The sequence below is a fragment of the Arvicanthis niloticus genome, chromosome 16 (assembly GCF_011762505.2).
Source record: "Arvicanthis niloticus isolate mArvNil1 chromosome 16, mArvNil1.pat.X, whole genome shotgun sequence".
Taxonomy (NCBI): Eukaryota; Metazoa; Chordata; class Mammalia; order Rodentia; family Muridae; genus Arvicanthis; species Arvicanthis niloticus.
Window position 1 is genome coordinate 31,702,342 of NC_047673.1, and position 18,234 is coordinate 31,720,575.

An 18,234-nucleotide genomic window follows, 5' to 3' on the forward strand; every position below is an offset into this window, starting at 1 on the left:
TGGAAACTTGAGGAACAAAATGACTATTTAAAAATATTTGCTTTGAGCCTTTTATTTACTGCAGCCATAGACTCTTTACGCTAATGCATACTGTACTTAAGATGTAATGCACTCTCCCCTCCAAGGGCAATAAAGGCCTAATCAGTTCAAGATAAATATTTAATGTTCTAAACATAGGCATTTATATGGACTTTGTCCCATGTCCGCAAATAAAAAAGTTTTGTAACAAGGCCAATCCTATATTCTAAACAAGAAAAAAAAAAGTTTGCTTTTAAGCTAAGACCAAAAAAAAAATTTTTTTTAATCTTTTAAAGATAAAATCCAGTTGATTTTACCCAGCTACACAGCACTTTCCAAGGATTATCACATCATGAAGCAACGACAATCTTAAATATATTTGAAAGAAGTGAAGTAAAGGAAATCAGGAGGGAGTTTAGGTGTTTAAAGACTAACAAATATCAGTCTTGCGGTAAGGAATAATTTTCACGTTACCTCCAAGTCTGTAGCAGGCACACATCCACACATACTTATACAAACACAACCATCAGACACAGTTCCTCAAGACAGAGAGTCCCTGGCGCCAGGGTGACAACTAGGAAGTGAGAGAATTTCCAAGCTCTCAGTAAGTGTCCTTCCCGAGATCACCTTAGATGTGGGGCTCCAGCATCTGGATCACAGTATGGCAGAGACCCGTGTGAGACTGGCCTCTGCAGTCTAGAGTTGCTTCTCATTCAGAGCACTTTCCCCTGGTTCCAGACAGGGTCTGCCGGCGGCGACCCTGACACCCTTCTAGAAAAGCACTGTAAACAAATACTAATTACCCTTGTTGCTGCACAGGGAGGAGAGAGGCACATTTTGCTGCTGGGGCAGCCCATTTTCCAGCTCCGGTCTCTCCAACTCCCCCACCCCCTGCACTGTCCAAGAAGTGCACAGGTGGCCACGCCTCCCACCCATCTGAGTCTGCCTACATTCAGACCTCCACAGGGAGGAGCGCCATTGGCCCTGGTGGCCTTCCCTCCTGTCCCGCAGGTTACTGCCTCAGACTCCTCTCTCTCCTCTCTGAAGCTGATCCTGCAGCTTCTGTCTCTGGCACAAGCAGCGAATGACTACTTAAAGCCACAGCCCTTCATTTATGAGAAATGAGAGCCAGACATTACCCTGATCGATTGCCACTTACTTAATATCAACTGGGGCAGAGGAAACAGAAACCGGGACCCTCTCTGCGTGGATAATGGAGCTATTTTTAGATGCGTGAGCCTTTTTACTCCCCTCTCTAATTGAGGTCATCAGATTATTGCACGTACTAATAGAAAAGGGAAACTTGTTCTTCAGAACCCATATGCTAAAGGCATGATGAACTAGGTGAAGGGCAATCAGAGAGCCCTGTTGTGATTTAGAATTTTAAATGACATTGCAGTAGAGTATAGTTCATTGACTTAAAATAAAAAACAAACTGGAAGTGCTGACATGGGTATTGGAGATCACGTATATTTAAAATCACCAGTCAGGAATTCCAAATTTCAAAAATAAACAATTGCTTTTGTAATGCAAAAACTAAAGTTTGAGGACAATAAAATAATAACCCACAGATATAATGTTCTTGCCTTTTCTCCCCTTCTTATGGGTTTCATACTTGCTTTCCTTTGCCCCGCCCCTAAATTCTTGGATTACAAGCATGTGCTACGACAGCCTGACTATTCTAATACTGTCATATCAAGCCTTAATTTTATTCAAATGCTTTGGGCAGATTTGTCACAGAAGTGAGAGAAAGACGGAGGACAGCTCTGTTAGACATGCGCAGTAAGTCTGACACTGTGACCAGGCTTCAGAGTCCCCTTTCCCACAGCAGCCAAGTTGCAAACAAAAGGGTGGGGGGCAGTGGAAGGCAAGAAAATCTTATCACTTACACATGAAAACTGAAAGGAAGATGGCAAACACTGACGCTACAGATGCTTATCTTCAAAGGACTCTGGAAAAGCCACGCCTACTTCCGTCAATATACAAGGGGTGGCCGTTTGCTTATTAGTGGACTTGGGGGGGGGGAGGCAACAGATTTCAGTGAGAGTGTAGGTATCTGTCCTCACTCACTTCCCTTAACCATCCTCACCCTTCTGCAGCCCCATACAGCAAGAGGACATCAAGGTCAGTCTCAACTGCGCCTGGAAGTGGGGGCGGGGTGGGGGGGGGGAGCCAGCTCACTCCTTCCTTCACAATGGCTTTTGCTCTTACTGTCACCTTTGCTCTAGGCCTGGTTCTTTAGAGCCCAGTACTCAACCATAGAAGGGATTTCTTTACACCCGAGAGGGCTGCTATTAGATGATAATTTTTTGTGTCTAAACTCCCTTCTCAAAGGAGCCTCTATTGAGTATATCACAAACAATGGGACTGAAGGTGGAGCTCGGGTAGTACCTGTACACGAGGCTGAGTTCTTCCAGCGACCACAACATACACGTGTGTGGCAAGCATGAGCGGGTGGTTGCCTGTGTGTGCTCCCGAGGGCTAGAATTGTCCCGCTCCTGTTCAGCATCCTGAGATCTATTCAAGTCGAAAGCTATCCCTCCTCCAGGATTTTCTCCGTGCTACCTTCTTTGGATGACTGGCTTTCTTAAACTGACTCATTTTATGCACTTTCTGGAAATCCGGGAATCGGAGACAACATCCCCTCCCCCAAATTCCCAGAAGGGACATTTATCTTTCTGAATTACGAGTCATTACTCAGATAAGATAAGCACATTCTATATCATATACTATAATGATATGTAAGAAAATTAAGACATAGCTCCTGCCTTCAAGGAGCCTGGTGCTTAGAGGGGAGGGCAATGTCCAGGACCAATTCTTTGGTCCTCAATCAAAGCAGATGACATCATCTGAGGCGAAGCAGGGCAGGACTATGGGAAACCCAGAGCTTTAATATGATCTACTCAAAAATGCAGACATGGAGCCCAGACTCTGACAGACATACTGTTAGTTTCTGCATGACTGTCTGGGTTGCTTGTCCTTTAAATGTACTTATTACTTACTCCCAGATGATAAAATACATTCTGGCAGTTAGAGACAGATTTTTTTTTTCAGCTGCTAAGGTTAGTATCTCTGTCATAGATGATAAACCATTTATAATCCAGAGAAGAGTTTTATTTGATTATCTTTGCACTATTATGTGCAGCCACCTCCCCCCCCACACACACACAATGAGACTGGGGAGGAAGGTGGGGAATCCACACAAAGACGATTTCATACGCATGCATTAAATATATGAAGTGCTCTAAGGAAAAAAACAAATGGGATTCTCCGTAATTTAATTAGGGTCGCTGGGATGCAAGCACTTGGTGGCTGGCTGTCATCCCACCAGTGTGCCTGACTTCTGCTGCCTACTGAATGACATCAGCAACACAGGAAATTTTACAGGAAAGAGCTGCATCAGACAGTTCGGACGTGGCTAGGTCTGATTGCCTCATATCATCCACACAGTACTTTGATCATTGTAGACACCTTTCCCCCCTTTAAATCTGAGATGTAGACTATCAGCATCATTTAAAACCTTTTTCTTTTGGAGGTACCAGCCTATACTTTATATATGAAAAAGAAAAAAACCTGTCTGGGCTTGTTTTACCTTACCAAGAAATATGCCTAGAGACCCTTTGATGAGGACCCTAGAGTTACTAACAGCAATGCTTGCCAATGGTGTCCAAATGTTTCAATATGGTGCAAGAGAAGTAGTGGTTAAGGGGACTTTAATTGCTCAACTTTGCCTGTCCATGTCATTCCCTTTCAGCTGTTTCATAACAGTGCCTTGTAACACACTAGGCAACTAGCAAACATTCACTGGTGGATTATAAAACAGAGAAGGAGTGAAGAACATCTAATGTGGGGACTCTATGCATTTGTAAGACTTGCCTGCAGTTCCTCTCTCACCCTTCGCTTGTCCACTCAGGTACTGTCTGAATTTTATCCTAGAATTCTTGAGGTGGTTTTACAAGAACTGGGGCAGACTCTGCTCTCAATGAACTTCCATCTTAAAGAACCAAAACAGGGGCGGGAGAAATGACCCAGTGGTTAAGACCACTGGCTTGCTCTTCCAGAAGACCCCGGGGTTCAATTCTCAGCAACTAAGGGCAGCTTACAACTGCCTGTAATTCTAGAACCCTCTTCTGGCTTCTGTGGGCCTTGCATATAAGTGGTGCAAAGATGTACACATAGCAAACACCTAAAATAATAAAATATTCGATTGTTTTAGAAGGCAGAAGCAAACACAGAGTGAGGAGTTATCATATAGAAAACAAAAGAGAAATATACAATCCTAGAGTCCAGAGGGTGGGTAAAAGGTAGAGCTGGAAGCCCCAGGAGGCTGGTAAGGAGGGGGGTTCCTGGCCTTGATATTTAAGGTCACGGTTACATAGCCATTCTGTTGTGCTTTGGAGAGAAACACTCAGGCACCAAAGGCTTGACACCCCTGCATGCTGGTCCTATTGAGAGACACATGGGTCATGAGGATGCTTTCCCACTTCATCAGTGGGTTAGAAGTCAGTGCTGAATGGGCTATTAGGAGGCAGAACCTGATTACAAGTAAGGTACTTAAAGTGGGGCTTTAAAGGGTATAGTTTGTGCCTGGTCCCTTCTTCCCCCTCCTTCTCCTTCTCCTCTTCCTCTTCTTCCTCTTGTCTATGACGGCATGAGCCACTAGCTCCATCACTTGCTTTCTGCCAGGATGTTCTGCTTCACCCAACAGGAATGAATCCCAATAACCATGGAAAATGATCCTGAAACTCATTAAGGGTATATCGTATATCATTCAGTATTCCAAACCCAGGACCATATTAATTAAGTACTACATCTATTCATTCCTCAACTGGGCACCTGGTGAACTCTATGGATTTGGTTTAGGAACCACTTCAACTAGGCCAAAAGTTATTAACACTATATTTGCATATTCTGTAGGATACTCTTTCCAAAAGAGGTCCTTAGAGAGACTAAGAGAATCGGATGGGAAATTCCTACTTCCTTCTCAAGTGCATTCCTTTGTCCACAGAGGACCAGAGAAGGCAGGACTGCCTACTTTATTCAACTAGCACTGGACCTTCACTGTCTGTAGAATCAGTCTGTGTACATCGGGTGCAGGTCATGGTGCACAGATGCTTACTTATGGAGGTCTGAACAGGCAGGCATCCTGGGAAAGCATGGCCAGGACTGATGCTGCTCACTGTCTGGAGTCGCCAAACTCTGTGGCTTGATTTTATTTGTAAATTTTCATTCATCATCGTTAGGGTAAGCAAAAAGACGAAACATTCCTTACTCTAAGTGCTGGGTGTTACTAAAAACTGTTAACTCCCTCCTGCTGTTCCGTCACACCTCTACTACACAGCTGCGCTTTTGGCAGTGAGGGTCCCATTTAAAAAGACACTAATGTCAAATTATAAAGTTAAGTCCAAGTTAATGAATCAGAATCATTCCTAAGAAACATACATAATTTAATATTTCCTTGCAAGCATATCTTTTTTTAAAAAAAAGTTAATTTTAATAGTTTTTTTAACCCAGCTCAAATACATACAATATAATCAATATAAAATACCAATAACATATATTTTTTATTCCAAATGTTTTAATAGCATGTTTTTAGAAACTTAGACACCTATTTCCTCAATTCACACTGATTATTTTATAGATGCTCAATGTCCTTCTGAGAGTCCTGCCGACCACATCAGATCATCTGTGGACAGTGGAGAACCCTAGAGGACAGACAACAGGACGGACTGTTCTGCTAAGGTGCAACTGTTAGCAGTGGGATGGACTGCAGAGAGAAGGAGCTATCAGAACCCAGTGATCAGCCGCCGGGTTGGAACAGGATGACCTTCTAAGGAAGAGCCACTCCATTTTCTAAAGCACTAACTATGTGGCAAAGTGTATAGGATTTAGACAAAAATAAAAAATAAAAAAAAAAAAAAAGAAAAAAAAAAGAAAAAAGAAAAGAAAAAAGAAAAAAAAAGTGGAATGAAACTTTCATACTATCGTAAGTCTGAAGTTTTATAAAATAGAATGGGGAATTATCTTCTTGCTACCATCTTTCCAGTGAAGAGACTCTGGAAGGGAAATCGGGTATTAAGAAAATATTTGAAGGCTCAGGAGATGGCTCAGCAGTTAGGAGTGCTTGCTGTCAAAGCAAGCGAACCTGAGTTCAAATCCTCAATGTCCTTGTAAAAAGGCATGATAGTGAGTGCCTGTCACTGCAGCCTTTGGAGATGAAGACAGGTGGATGCTGGGAATCCACCTGACCAGCAGCCAGCTTGGCTGAAACTTCCAGTTAAAGGTTCAGGGAGAACCATGTCTCATAAAGTAAGGTGGAGAGCACCAGAGGACCACCCGTCTGCTCTAGCCTCTGCATGCACGGCGCTGCGCTTGCGCCAGCATGTGCACATGCTTGATGAGATCCTTCTCCAGTCTCGACCATCAACACACACATACACACACAGAGAGAGAGAGAGAGAGAGAGAGAGAGACAGAGACAGAGAGACAGAGACAGAGAGGAGATGGAGAGCCAGGTCTTTCAGTCACTAACTTAAACATATCTGTAGGACAAGTCTAGCATCTGCATCCCCCACCATTCAGGGTTGATAAATATCCTTACCTCAGACAGGAGGTGCTGGATCACAACTGTTAGCGCTTCAAACTTGGTATTACCACAGGAAAGAAGCTGCTTGAGGTGCAGGATAAATCCACTTTGGTTTTCACATTTTGTTTTGTATTGAGCCAATTCAATCGTTCTTTCAGAGGCCAGCACATCTGGAGCTGTCTGGGTCTGGATGCACAGGCTTCTGGGATTCTTCTGCCTGCCTTTCTCAACTGCAAGAGGAAGGAGAGAAAGCACAAAGATGTGTGAGGTTGATTTTTATAATCACCACCGCATGGGTTCAAAACCAGCCTACTACTATGCCAGCCACAGAGGGCATCTGAACCATGTTTCCGTTGGGATGTACACATGGAGGCGGGCTGGAGTTAATCAGGGATCAGGGCGGGTAGAATTCACAGCCAATGGCTTTAGGTCTCAGTGTGAAGTTACACACATGTGGAGTTATGCACATGAACCAAATAAAGTTAGCAACACTAAAACACAATAAAACACTGGGGGGGGGGCAAAATAGTGATTTTTGTGGCCTTTATTTTTAATTCATCACTATTGTCTGTGTTCATGATGGGAGTACAGGTTCTCAAACATCACTGCAGTCCTGTGACATCAGAGAACTACTGCCTAGGGCTGGTTTCCTTTTACTATGGATTCCAGAATCAAACTCAGGTCACGAGGCTTACGTGGCAAGCAATTTTACCTGATGAGCCATCCCTCCAATTCTACTTCACTGTTTTTTACTCTTCAAGTTAAATTTACAAAGAAATCTGAAAGTCAAATGCCTTTTCCTGTGTCTATTGGGGTAATCCTGCAATCTCTTGTCTTTGAGTTCATTTGTGAGGTGAATTACATTTATTGATTCTTGTATACTGAACCATCCCTAAATCTCTGGGGTGAAAACTTGATCAGAATGAATGATGGTTTTGATCTTGAATTCAGTTGGCCAGTATTTCATTGGGGATTCCTGTATCTACGTTCAGAGAAATTGGCTTGTAACCTTTTTTTTTCTGTGTCTGCGGGGTGTGTGTGTGTGTGTGTGTGTGTGTGTGGTGGCGGAGGGAAAGAGAGAGAGAATGAATGTGAATCTTGTATCACAGTGGTGCAGTAAATTATACTGGGAGATGAAAGAAAGAAGAGTGGCATCGTATTTATGACACAGGCTGAACAAAGTACAAGACAATTTTATAGCAGGTGGAACTAAGACATACTATTCAAATGGTTTTGCATTTTGGAGAAGTAGCAAATGCTGAAAGTAGATGGTAGTGCATTTAAATCCAGGACGCGGTTTAAATCCCTGTGCGCTTTCAAACAGAAAGTGAAAGGGCATGATCAAAATGCAGAGATTTAAAAAAAAAAAAAGAAGAAATCAATCATAGGATAAGTACCGAGGAAAAATTCAGATTAGTGAACTCGAAATGCTTTTCTTTCCATCCACCCACATTTTCCTTTTTAAAAATTTCCTCCTGGGCAGTGGTGGCACACACTTTTAATAATCCCAGCACTTGGGGGCAGAGGCAGGTGGATCTCTGTGAGTTCCAAGACAGCCTGGTCTACAGAGGTTTTGTAGGCCAACTGAGGCTGCACACTGAGACTCTGCCTCCAAATAAATGAGTAAATTTGTTGTTTTTGTTTGTTTGTTAGTATGCTAAGTAATAGGCTTCATTATAGTATTTCATAGACGATTTGTTTAAATTGTAATAAGTTCTTCACAGTTGCTTGCTGATCCTCCTCCCCCACCCTAAAATCTTCCCACTTCCCCAGGAGCCCCTTCTGCCTTCCCCTCATGGCCTCCTGTGCACTTTCCACAGATGCCTTCCTTGCTGTCTTTCTGGTCACTGCCACAGTCTACACTGCAGATATCACTCTGAATCTAACGAACCAGCAGATTATATATATATATATATATATATATATATATATATATATATATATATTTTTTTTTTTTTTTTTTTTGCTCCGCCAAGGTCACTGTAAAAAGCACTGTGTGCCTGAATACGTTGCTTCATTTTACATTAAGTGCAAACTTTGTTCCCCAAGTAGTAAAAATGAATGTGAAATGTTCTCAAACACACATGCTTCTCTTCCAGATTCATCTAAGTTTGGAGAGATTGTTCACTTCCCATGCTGTGTTCTGGGAATAACTCATTTTAAATGAAAAATCTTTCCTTTCAGTTTTGGAAGCATTCCAAACGTCAAGTTGCTCTGGATAAGACAGGAAGCATAGTGTTTAGTGTCTGAAAATAAACAGGCCCAGCAACCAAAACAAATATAAATATGGAAAAAAAAGGCACATGAAACTAAAAAACAAAAAAACAAACAAACAAACAAACAAACAAAAAAAAAACAGTAAAATGAATGTTTCCTTATTGTGACAAGTAGTCCCCATGGCGCCATCTGCATTCTGCACTGACAAATTTGACAGAACTTTTTAAGCAGCAAGGTTTTCCTCCCCGTTTTCAAGGACCCACAAACTACCATCCAAGAGAGTTTGGAAGACAGGAAAGAGACATCTGGATTGCGTTCCAATAGCCAATGGCCCTTGCTTACACTAAAAATAATATTTAAATATAAGTTACATTCAAAACAATATTTTAAGTCTTTGATAAAAAGTGCCCTTGTTTTCCTGTGGCTGCTTTAGGTGGTGAAACAGTTCCACAGTTCCTAAGATTTAAGAACCCTCACTTTTAAATTGACTAAGATTCCCATTGTGTCTTATAGTACTCAGAGACCAGGAAAATATCGCTATAGGATGGAGTTTTCAGGTTGCTTGCCACTAACTGCCACTTCTCTAGATGCAGAGCATATTCAGCTTGATATTGCCATAACAAAGTTGTCCAGAAAAATAAATTATGAATCGCTCACTATATTAATGACAAAAACATAAATATTTAACAGCATATCTACATTTTCCATATATCAATTCCTTAACAGTTGCCTTTTAGAGTTTCTATTCCTGTGATGAAACAGCCTGGCCAAAGCAACTTGGGGAGGAAAGGGTTTATTTCAACTTAGACGCTGTAACCGTTTATCACTGAGGGAAGTCAGGACAGGAACTGAAATAGGGCAGAAGCCTGAACATCATGGGGAGCTGCTTACTGCCTTTGGCTTCCTCAGCTTGCTTTCTTGTAGCATCTAGGATGCTATAAGCCTAGGGATGGCACCGCCCACAATGGGCTGGGCTCTCCCACTAATTAAGAATTAATTAAGAAAATGCCCTACAGCCTGATCTTATGGAGGCATTTCCTCAGTTGAGGCTTCCTTGTCTCAGATGACTCCAGCCCGTGTCAAGTTGACATAAAATTAGCCAGTATAATGTTCTAAGAAATTATATTTGCCACACAACAGGTAAGAACAATGGCAGTGTTTACAGTTCAGAGAATTTCCTCGTTTCCTCTCTTCTTTGAGATTCAATCTCTCTATAGCCCAGGCTAGCTACAAATTTCTGGTTCCCTGCTGTAGCCTCCAGAGCAGCCATGACTAAGGGCACATGTCACCCAGGCTACCCCTTTTCCTGATCCTTCCGGTACCTTTGTAGGGAAGGTAAGGCTAGTGCGGGTGAAAAGACTTCTCTCAGGTGTAAGTGCTTCTCTGGACAGCCTCATTTAGAATACAGGCCACTGACAGTCTACTATCCCCACACAATCTGGAAACTGGACTGACAAGCAATGTAAACTATGACATACACAGAAACAGAATGTATGTAGCGACTTACCAGACTTTTGAAACTAACGGATGCCTGTTAGTTTGAGGGGTAGTTCTCACCTGCACCCCCTCCCCCCACAGTGTGGGGGATCAGACTCGGCCCTCATGCATACTCGGCACTCCACCACGAAGATACATCTCCAGCCTGAGGCCAATCTTTTATGTTAACATTCTAGAGGAAAATGCTCCTTAATATTCCTGGGAACTTACAAATACGTCATGAAGAGTACCTGTAAAACCTACTACCAGCGTTCACCTTCTTGGCTTCTAAGGACTAGAAACCACATAATAAGACAGCTCAAATCACCTTTATGTTTCGATCTTTAAAAGATGCACCCGTGTAAGTGCTGTGTGTGGATATGTGTATACATGTGCTTGTGCCTTGCATAGGCCTATGGAGGCCAGAGGAGAACACCCAGGGTCTTTTTTTTTCTACTTCATTTCCTTGAGACAGTATTTCTCACTGACCTTTATGCTTGCCAGTTCAGCTAGGTTGGCTGGGCTTGGGATTTATTTGCCTTGGGGAGCTCTTGGGATCTGCCTCTGCCTACAGCCCCACTAATGTCGGGGTACAGGCACGCACGCCAAATCCTAATGTTCAGAGCTGAAGGTTCAAAATGCAGTTTTCATACCTGCATAGGAATGCTCTCCCACAGAGCCATCTCCCCAGCACCCATTTTTTATCATTTAATATGATAGGGTTAACTATTATTACCTATACAAATTTTAATACAAAACAAATTAATTTTCAAAATCATTAAAATTAATTTGAAGCACATATATCTTTACTCAACACTTAGCCAGCAAGAAAATACAAGCTACTCAGAGTCTTTCCCAGACCAATCTAGACAAGAGTTTAAAGTTTAAACACGGGTTTTGTTAAGGGCTTGAACAAGATTTACAACCAAGGAGGAAACAGCGCCGACATATTTTCTCAGAGTACACACTTTTCATTGTTCCGGGTGCCCTGTGTCTGGGGCTGGACAAGCACACGGTGACCTCAATCCTCGCTCCACATACTGTACTCCCTTAGGACATCAGCTGATGACCCAGTTCACAGGTCCTTCCCTGTCCCCATTCCTGAAGATCAGAGAGAATAGTGATGCTCAAAGCCCCAGGCTCATACAGATGTGTTACTTTGTAACAAGAAAAGCCAAGGGTTTCCCCTGAGCCCTGTGGGATTGGCTATTTACGTGAGATTATCATAATATGACAAATTTAGCACAATAAGAAGCAAACTTTGGCTATCTCTCCTTACGTGTCCTTACATGTTTATCAGGATAGGATGTTACTGTTTTGATAATGTGGCTGTATTTAAAAAGATAAACTTTTTTGTTTATCATATCTATGTAATCTATTAACAGAACAAGACCTGACTTCAATGAATCCATTTAGTCTGAGACATTAAACTCAAAGGGAGGGACTTTAAATGAAATGCCCTACAGTGGGAAGAGGGAACTTCTAGAGCCCACCTCTAGCAGAAAGACAGGGCATCAAGTGAGGGAGGGGGTTGCCATCCCACAGGCAAAAACTCTGACCCATAAGTGTTTCCGTCTGAAAGAACTGCAGGGACAAAAATGGAGAAGAGCCTGAGGAAAAGCAGGTCCAGTGACAGGCCCAAATTGGAGTCAGATGCAGATATTTACACCCGACCAATAGACAGAAGCTGCTGACCCCTGTGGTTGAATTAGGGAAGAGCTAGAAGAAGCTGAGGAAGAGAGTGACCCTGTAGGAGGAACAGCAGTCTCAAGTAACCTGGACCCCAGAGATCTCTCAGACACTGCATCACCAACCAGACAGCATACACCAGCTGATATGACACCCCCAAAACATATACAGCAGAGGACTGCTGGGTCTGGACTCAGTCAGAGAAGATGCATCTAACCCTCAAGAGACTGGAGGCCCAAGGGTGTGAGAAGGTACGGTGGGATGGGGGGGTGGGTGGGTGTGGAGACATCTTCATGGAGACGAGATGGGGGGTGGGGGTGGGGAGAGGAGGTATGGGATGTGGAACAGTCAGAGGATGGATCAGGATGGGGATAAAATCTGGACTGTAAAAAAAGATTAAATAAAATTTATTAAAAAAAGAACTGAATAGTTATCTGAGTTGAGAAACATTATATTATGAACTTTGTGAATTATTAAAACTATTTCTTGCCTGGCTTATTTGATTTCTTGTCTAGCCAGGGTATTTGCAATATGAAGACATTGATAAAATAATGTACTTACAATGGTAACTCAATTAAGCTCAGGATTGGCAATACATATTTAGGAAAGTACTTCTTACATTTTCATTTCTGCATATTTAGTTATATAAGTATTATATTAGTGTTGTCATCTGTGCTTGGTGCTTATTTAGTACATAAATCTATCAGTTCAACATTCACTGATTAATTTTTCCTAAAGACACCACTGTACATTCAGTTGCCAAACTCACTTTCCTATTAAGATAAGAAATAGTTATATGTCAGTGCTAAAGGTGTGCCATTGAAATGCAAAAATGTAATCTAAATTTGAACAAAGATTGTGTTTAAAAATTTTGAACTATAAGAATAAAGGAACAAAAAAATTAAAAAATAAAAATAAATTCTCAACAAAGTAAGTACCACAGCCACTTCTGGTCCAGTATGGTAAAGCACAAACCAGAAAACAAAACTGTTTCTGCACAAATTTGAACGAGATATAAATCCTGGAATTAAACCCAGGTCTTCAGGCTTGGTGGCAGGTGCTTATACCTGCTGAGCCACCTTGCAGGCCTCCAAAAAGTTTTACCCAAAAATATCTGCTCACAATTCCACTACATTAGGAACAGGACAAGGTTCTTCACTCTCTCCATATCTCTCCATATCTATTCAATATAGTATTTGAAGTTTTAGCTAGAGCAATAAGACAACTGAAGGAGACTGAGAGGATACAAATTGGAAAGGAAGGAGTCAAAATATTTTTCTTTGCAGATGATTTGATAGTATACATAAGTGGACCTAAAAATCCCACAAGGGAACTCAGCTGAGACACACTTGCAGCAAAGTGGCTGCATACAAAAAATATGTACAAATGACAAATGAACGTAGAAAAAAATCAGGGAAACAACACCTTTCACAATAGCCTCAAATAGTATATAAAATCCCTCGGGCTAACTCTAAGCCAAGTGAAAGATGGGTATAATAAAAACTTCAAGCCTTTAAAGTAGCTGAAGAAGAGATCAGTAGATGAAAAGGTCTCCCATAATCATGGACTCGTAGGATTAACATAGTAAAAATGGCCATCTTACCAAAAGCAATCTATACATTCAAAGAAATCAAAATTCCAACACAGTTCTTTGTAGGTCTTGACAGCACAATTCTCCACTTCATATGGAATAACAAAAAACACAAACAAACATCCAGGATAGCTAAAACAACCCCGAACAATAAAACAACTGTTGGAGGACTCACCATCCCTGACTTCAAGCTATACTACAGAGCATTAGTAATAAAACCCTCATGGTGTTGGCATAAAAACGGACACATTGATCAATGGAACTGAACTTAAGATCCAGACATTGATTCAACACCCATATCAACTCCTGATATTTGATAAAGCCAGAAATACACACTGGAAAAAAAAAGACAGCACCTTTAACAAATGGTGCTAGTCTAACTGGATGTCCGAATGTATAATCTATGTAATACATGTAAATAGATCCATACTGATTACAGTGTATAAAACTCAAGTCCAAGTGGATCAAAGACCTCAATTTAAAACCAGATACACTGAACCTGCTAGAAGAGAAACTGGCACGTGAATTCATTGGCATAGGAGACAACTTCCTGAACCAAACACCAATAGCACAGGCACTAAGATGAACAATGAATGGGACCACATAAAACTCATTTCTGTAAGCTTACAGCATGAGAAAAGATTTTCACTAACTATACTTCTGATAAAGGACTAATATCCAAAATATAAAGAAGTTCAGAAACTAGATATTCAAAAAATCAAATAATTCAATTAAAATATGGGTTATAATCTAAACAGAGCATTCTCAATAGAGGAAACTCAAGTGGCTGAGAAACAAAGAAATGTTCAACATCCTCAGACCTCAGGGAAATGCAAATCAAAACTACGAGGTTCCATCTTACATCTGTCACAATAACACAAGTGACAGCTGCTGCTGGCGAGGATGTGGGGCAAAGGGAACACTCCTCCGTTGCTGGTTAAAGTGCAAACTTATACAGACACTTCAGAAATCAATATGATAGTTTCTCAGAAAGTTGGGAATTGATCTACTGGGTTCAGGACCCAGTTATCCCACTGTTGGGCATATGCTCAAAGGACACTCCATCCTACTACAAGGACACTTGCTCAACTATGCTCACAGTGGCTTTACTTATAATAGCCATAAACTGAAACAACCTAGATGCCCCTCAAAAGAAGAATAGATAAAGAAAATGTGGTACATTTGCACAATGAAGAATTACTCAGCTATTAAAAATGACATCATAGAATTTGCAGGCTAATAAACCAGAGAAAAATCACCTAGAGATCATCCGGACCCACAAAGATAAATACGGTATGAACTTGCTTATAAGTGGATATTAGACATTAAGTAGATGATAACCAAGCTTCAATCTGTAGAATCAGGCTAGGTAAAGGGCAGAGGCATGGAAGTGGAGGTTGGGAGGTGCATAGATTTCCAGATACCAAAGGTGGGGCCCCATTACCAAGGACAAAACCCACACAAGTCATTGAACATGGAGATGTAAAGCTAGTGCTTACACGGATCCTACATCCTAGTGTCTTAGGAGCAGAAAGGTAACTCTGCAGACTACTGAAAGATAAACATGGACTCCAACCTTTGACTTAACATCCGTTCTGCCTGCAATATATGCTAGGGCAATGGTGCCACAGAACTTTGGGGAGTAAGCAACCAATATCTGATTTGATTTGAAGATTACTCAAGGAAGGGGACCAAAGAGTAGATGGTCCAGAAACCTACGGTAAAATCAAACATGACTGGTCTTAAAATAAAAAAGGATCAATAAAATGATCCCTAATGATCATCTTCTATACTCATAGATCAGTGATTTATCCAGTCATCATTGGAGAAGCTTCCTCTGGCAGGAGGTGGAAAGAATGCAGAGACCCACAGTCAGGCATTATGTGATGAGATAACCTGCATCAAATCCCTTCCCTCAGAACTCAGGGAACCTGGAAGAAGAGGAGCCAGAAAGAGTGTAAGAGCCAGAGGGGCTGGAAAACAGGGGAATAAGGCTGTCTAAATCAACTAAGCAAGGCACAAAGCCGCTCACAGAGACTGAGGCGACAAGAGTCTACAGCAGGTTCTCAGCATTTAGATTAGAGCTGTTAGCTTAGGATTTTCCTGGGATTCCTCACTGTAAGAACAAGCGGATCTCTGACTCTTGTCCCTGCTCTTGTGACTCTTTTTCTCCTGTTGGATTGTCATGTCCAACCTTGTTATGATAGTTTTCCCTTCATACTATATTTTATTTTGTCAATTTTGTTTGTTATCTCTTAGGAGCCTGTTGTTTTCTAATGAGAGACAAAAAGGGAGTGGATCCTGAGGGGAGGGGAGTTGGGAAAAGACTATAATCAGAAGAAAAAATATCTATTGTCAATGAAAGGAAAAATGCAAAATAATAATAATAATAATAATAATAATAATAATAATAATAATCATCTGATCACCTGAAAAATAGCTAAATAACTAGTTCAATGGGTTAATTTAGTATCTTACAAAAAGTAAGTCTCTATTAGATGGGTGCCCATCTCATTACTAAATATCTTTAGAGAGACGTTTAACCATTGTCCCACCCACCTCTGACTTAAAGCCCAACCATGACATAGAACAGCTTAGGAAAAAGCCACCTTCTGGCAAAACAAGCCATCCATTTATATTGGCTTGTTTCCCTAGTTATTAAAACCTCATTGGAGAAAAGGCCGGTGAGAGTGTCTTATGTTCCATGAAGCATAAAGACAACCTATGGATGCATCTATTTTCCTACACATATTGGCCTACTCACTACATATGACTACTTCATTACAATCTACCATAGCAGGGAAAGCCAAGGAGAGAGACACTGGGGGCTCAGCAGGGATTGTCTCAGAGGATAGCATTGCTCTGTGATACAGAAAGACAACCTGAACCTCCACCAGCCTAGACAGCCAGACGAGTCCCATCTTCTGCAGTATTATCAATCCCACATCTGAAAGTTCTAACAGCACCATGTACTTGCTTTCGCAGTCGGTGTCTCCTTTGCGTTGGATGATGGGATGGATGTTGGTCGGGCAACACTCCATTAAACTGAAGTATTAAGATGAGAATCAACGGAAATGATTGGTTTTTTTTTTTTTTTTTAGAAGAAACTTGCACAGCAGACAGAAGTATGTCACCAGTCTTAGGAATATGAAATGGTATTATAATCAGATACTGGAGTCATGTACACAGTGGGAGTGTAGGCAGAGAATTTCCTAGGCATAAGGGCAGAGTCTTGACTGAATTTGCCCGTGTGGCAGACAGATAAGTAAAGGAGGTAACCAGGAACTGAAGACTGAGCCAGAAAACACAAAGCCTGTCTCTCAACACAACCATCTATCCCAGAGTAAAATGAAGCCGTTGGGAACATAAGCAGGAACAAGGGCGTGTGCACTGTGCAAGCTTTTATCTTGTAGGAGACAGAACAATGGTGAGCGGGCCCTGGGAAAGGAAGGAAGACCTAAAGGGGCAACACCGAGGCAGAGAGGTTGGGAGGGAGGCCCAGTGGCACCAAATCTAGGGCCCAAGACTGTGAGAACAAGCAGGAGAGGAACAGGACAGAACAGGAGGCCCACATAGCCAGTTAGAGTAAGAGGCCCTGGTGCAGCACAGGCTTCCAGTTGGGAGCTATCAGATTGACAGGCACAATGAGGGCAAGGCAGGGGGTGAGGAGGAGTTTGGAGCAGCCACATGAGGAAGGTGTTAGAACCTTCGCTCACACTCTGCTCCCGAGTCTCCAAGAATAGCCCATCCTAAACTCACCTGCTCCTCAGATTAGTCACCGGCCTTCTAATTTTCTCGAGGTGCAATCAAGCCTAAAGACTGCCTGCAACACACAAGAGTCTGGACACACACATTCTAGTTCTGTCAACTTAACTGTGGTGGTAATCTATACAACCTTATTAAAAAAAATCATCATTATGTCAACAAATATTAGCTTAAACATAAAGCTCTCTGTGTGTTCAACCATGAGTTGGAGTTTTTAATCCTCCTGCCTCTACTTCCAAAACTCTAGGATGGCAGGCATGTGGCACCTTGCACCGTTTATATTGTGCTGGGGACTGAATCCAGCGTGCTCCATGTATCCTAGGTTGTCAGGCAACCAACCGAGATATATCTCAATCTTATTTGTTGGCATTGTTGTTTCTGTTGGTTTAGAGACAGTATCTCTGTACATAGCTTTAACTATCCTAGAATTTGCTATGTAGACCAGGCTGGCCTCGAACTCAGAGATCCACCTGCCTCTGCCTCCCAAGTGCTGGGATTAAAGGTGTGCATCACCACTGCCCGGTTTACATCTCTATCTTAACAGTAGGTTTTTTTTTTTTGTTTGTTTGTTTGTTTTTTTTTTAATAGGCCTTTTGGGTTCTTTTTGTCTCAATCCTTTCAACTTGTCCATCTTACTAGAGACCTAAAACACTGCTCAATAACATAAAGCCTGCTTACACCAGTGGTGTCTTTTAATTTTTGCCAATGACAACATGCACCAACAATGTGTTCTTTCAAATTAAACACATGGAAGGAAATGTCCTGTCACCACTAGGAACTGATCTCCCAAACAAGCTGTAGCAGCTTGCCAGGGCCTTCTTGTAGTTACTCCTCTAAAGTAATTAAGATTTAAAACTTGCAAATACCATGTCTCCTGTGATTTTTTACATCC

General features: G+C 41.7%; 1 protein-coding gene across 7 annotated transcripts in view; it reads right to left on the reverse strand.

Annotated features, from left to right (window-relative positions):
• Nucleotides 1–18,234, reverse strand: part of Mtus1 (microtubule associated scaffold protein 1) — a 141,994-nt gene that overhangs the window by 25,573 nt on the left and 98,187 nt on the right. For 5 of the 7 annotated variants that reach the window (XM_076914049.1, XM_034520024.2, XM_034520023.2 and 2 more), the window contains one exon: nucleotides 6,620–6,834. In XM_076914049.1, coding sequence (XP_076770164.1) covers nucleotides 6,620–6,834 — 215 coding nt within the window. Of the gene's footprint in view, nucleotides 1–821; nucleotides 1,081–6,619; nucleotides 6,835–18,234 lie in introns of those variants that run through there. The other 2 variants (XM_034520027.2, XM_076914050.1) reach the window with 2 other exon arrangements.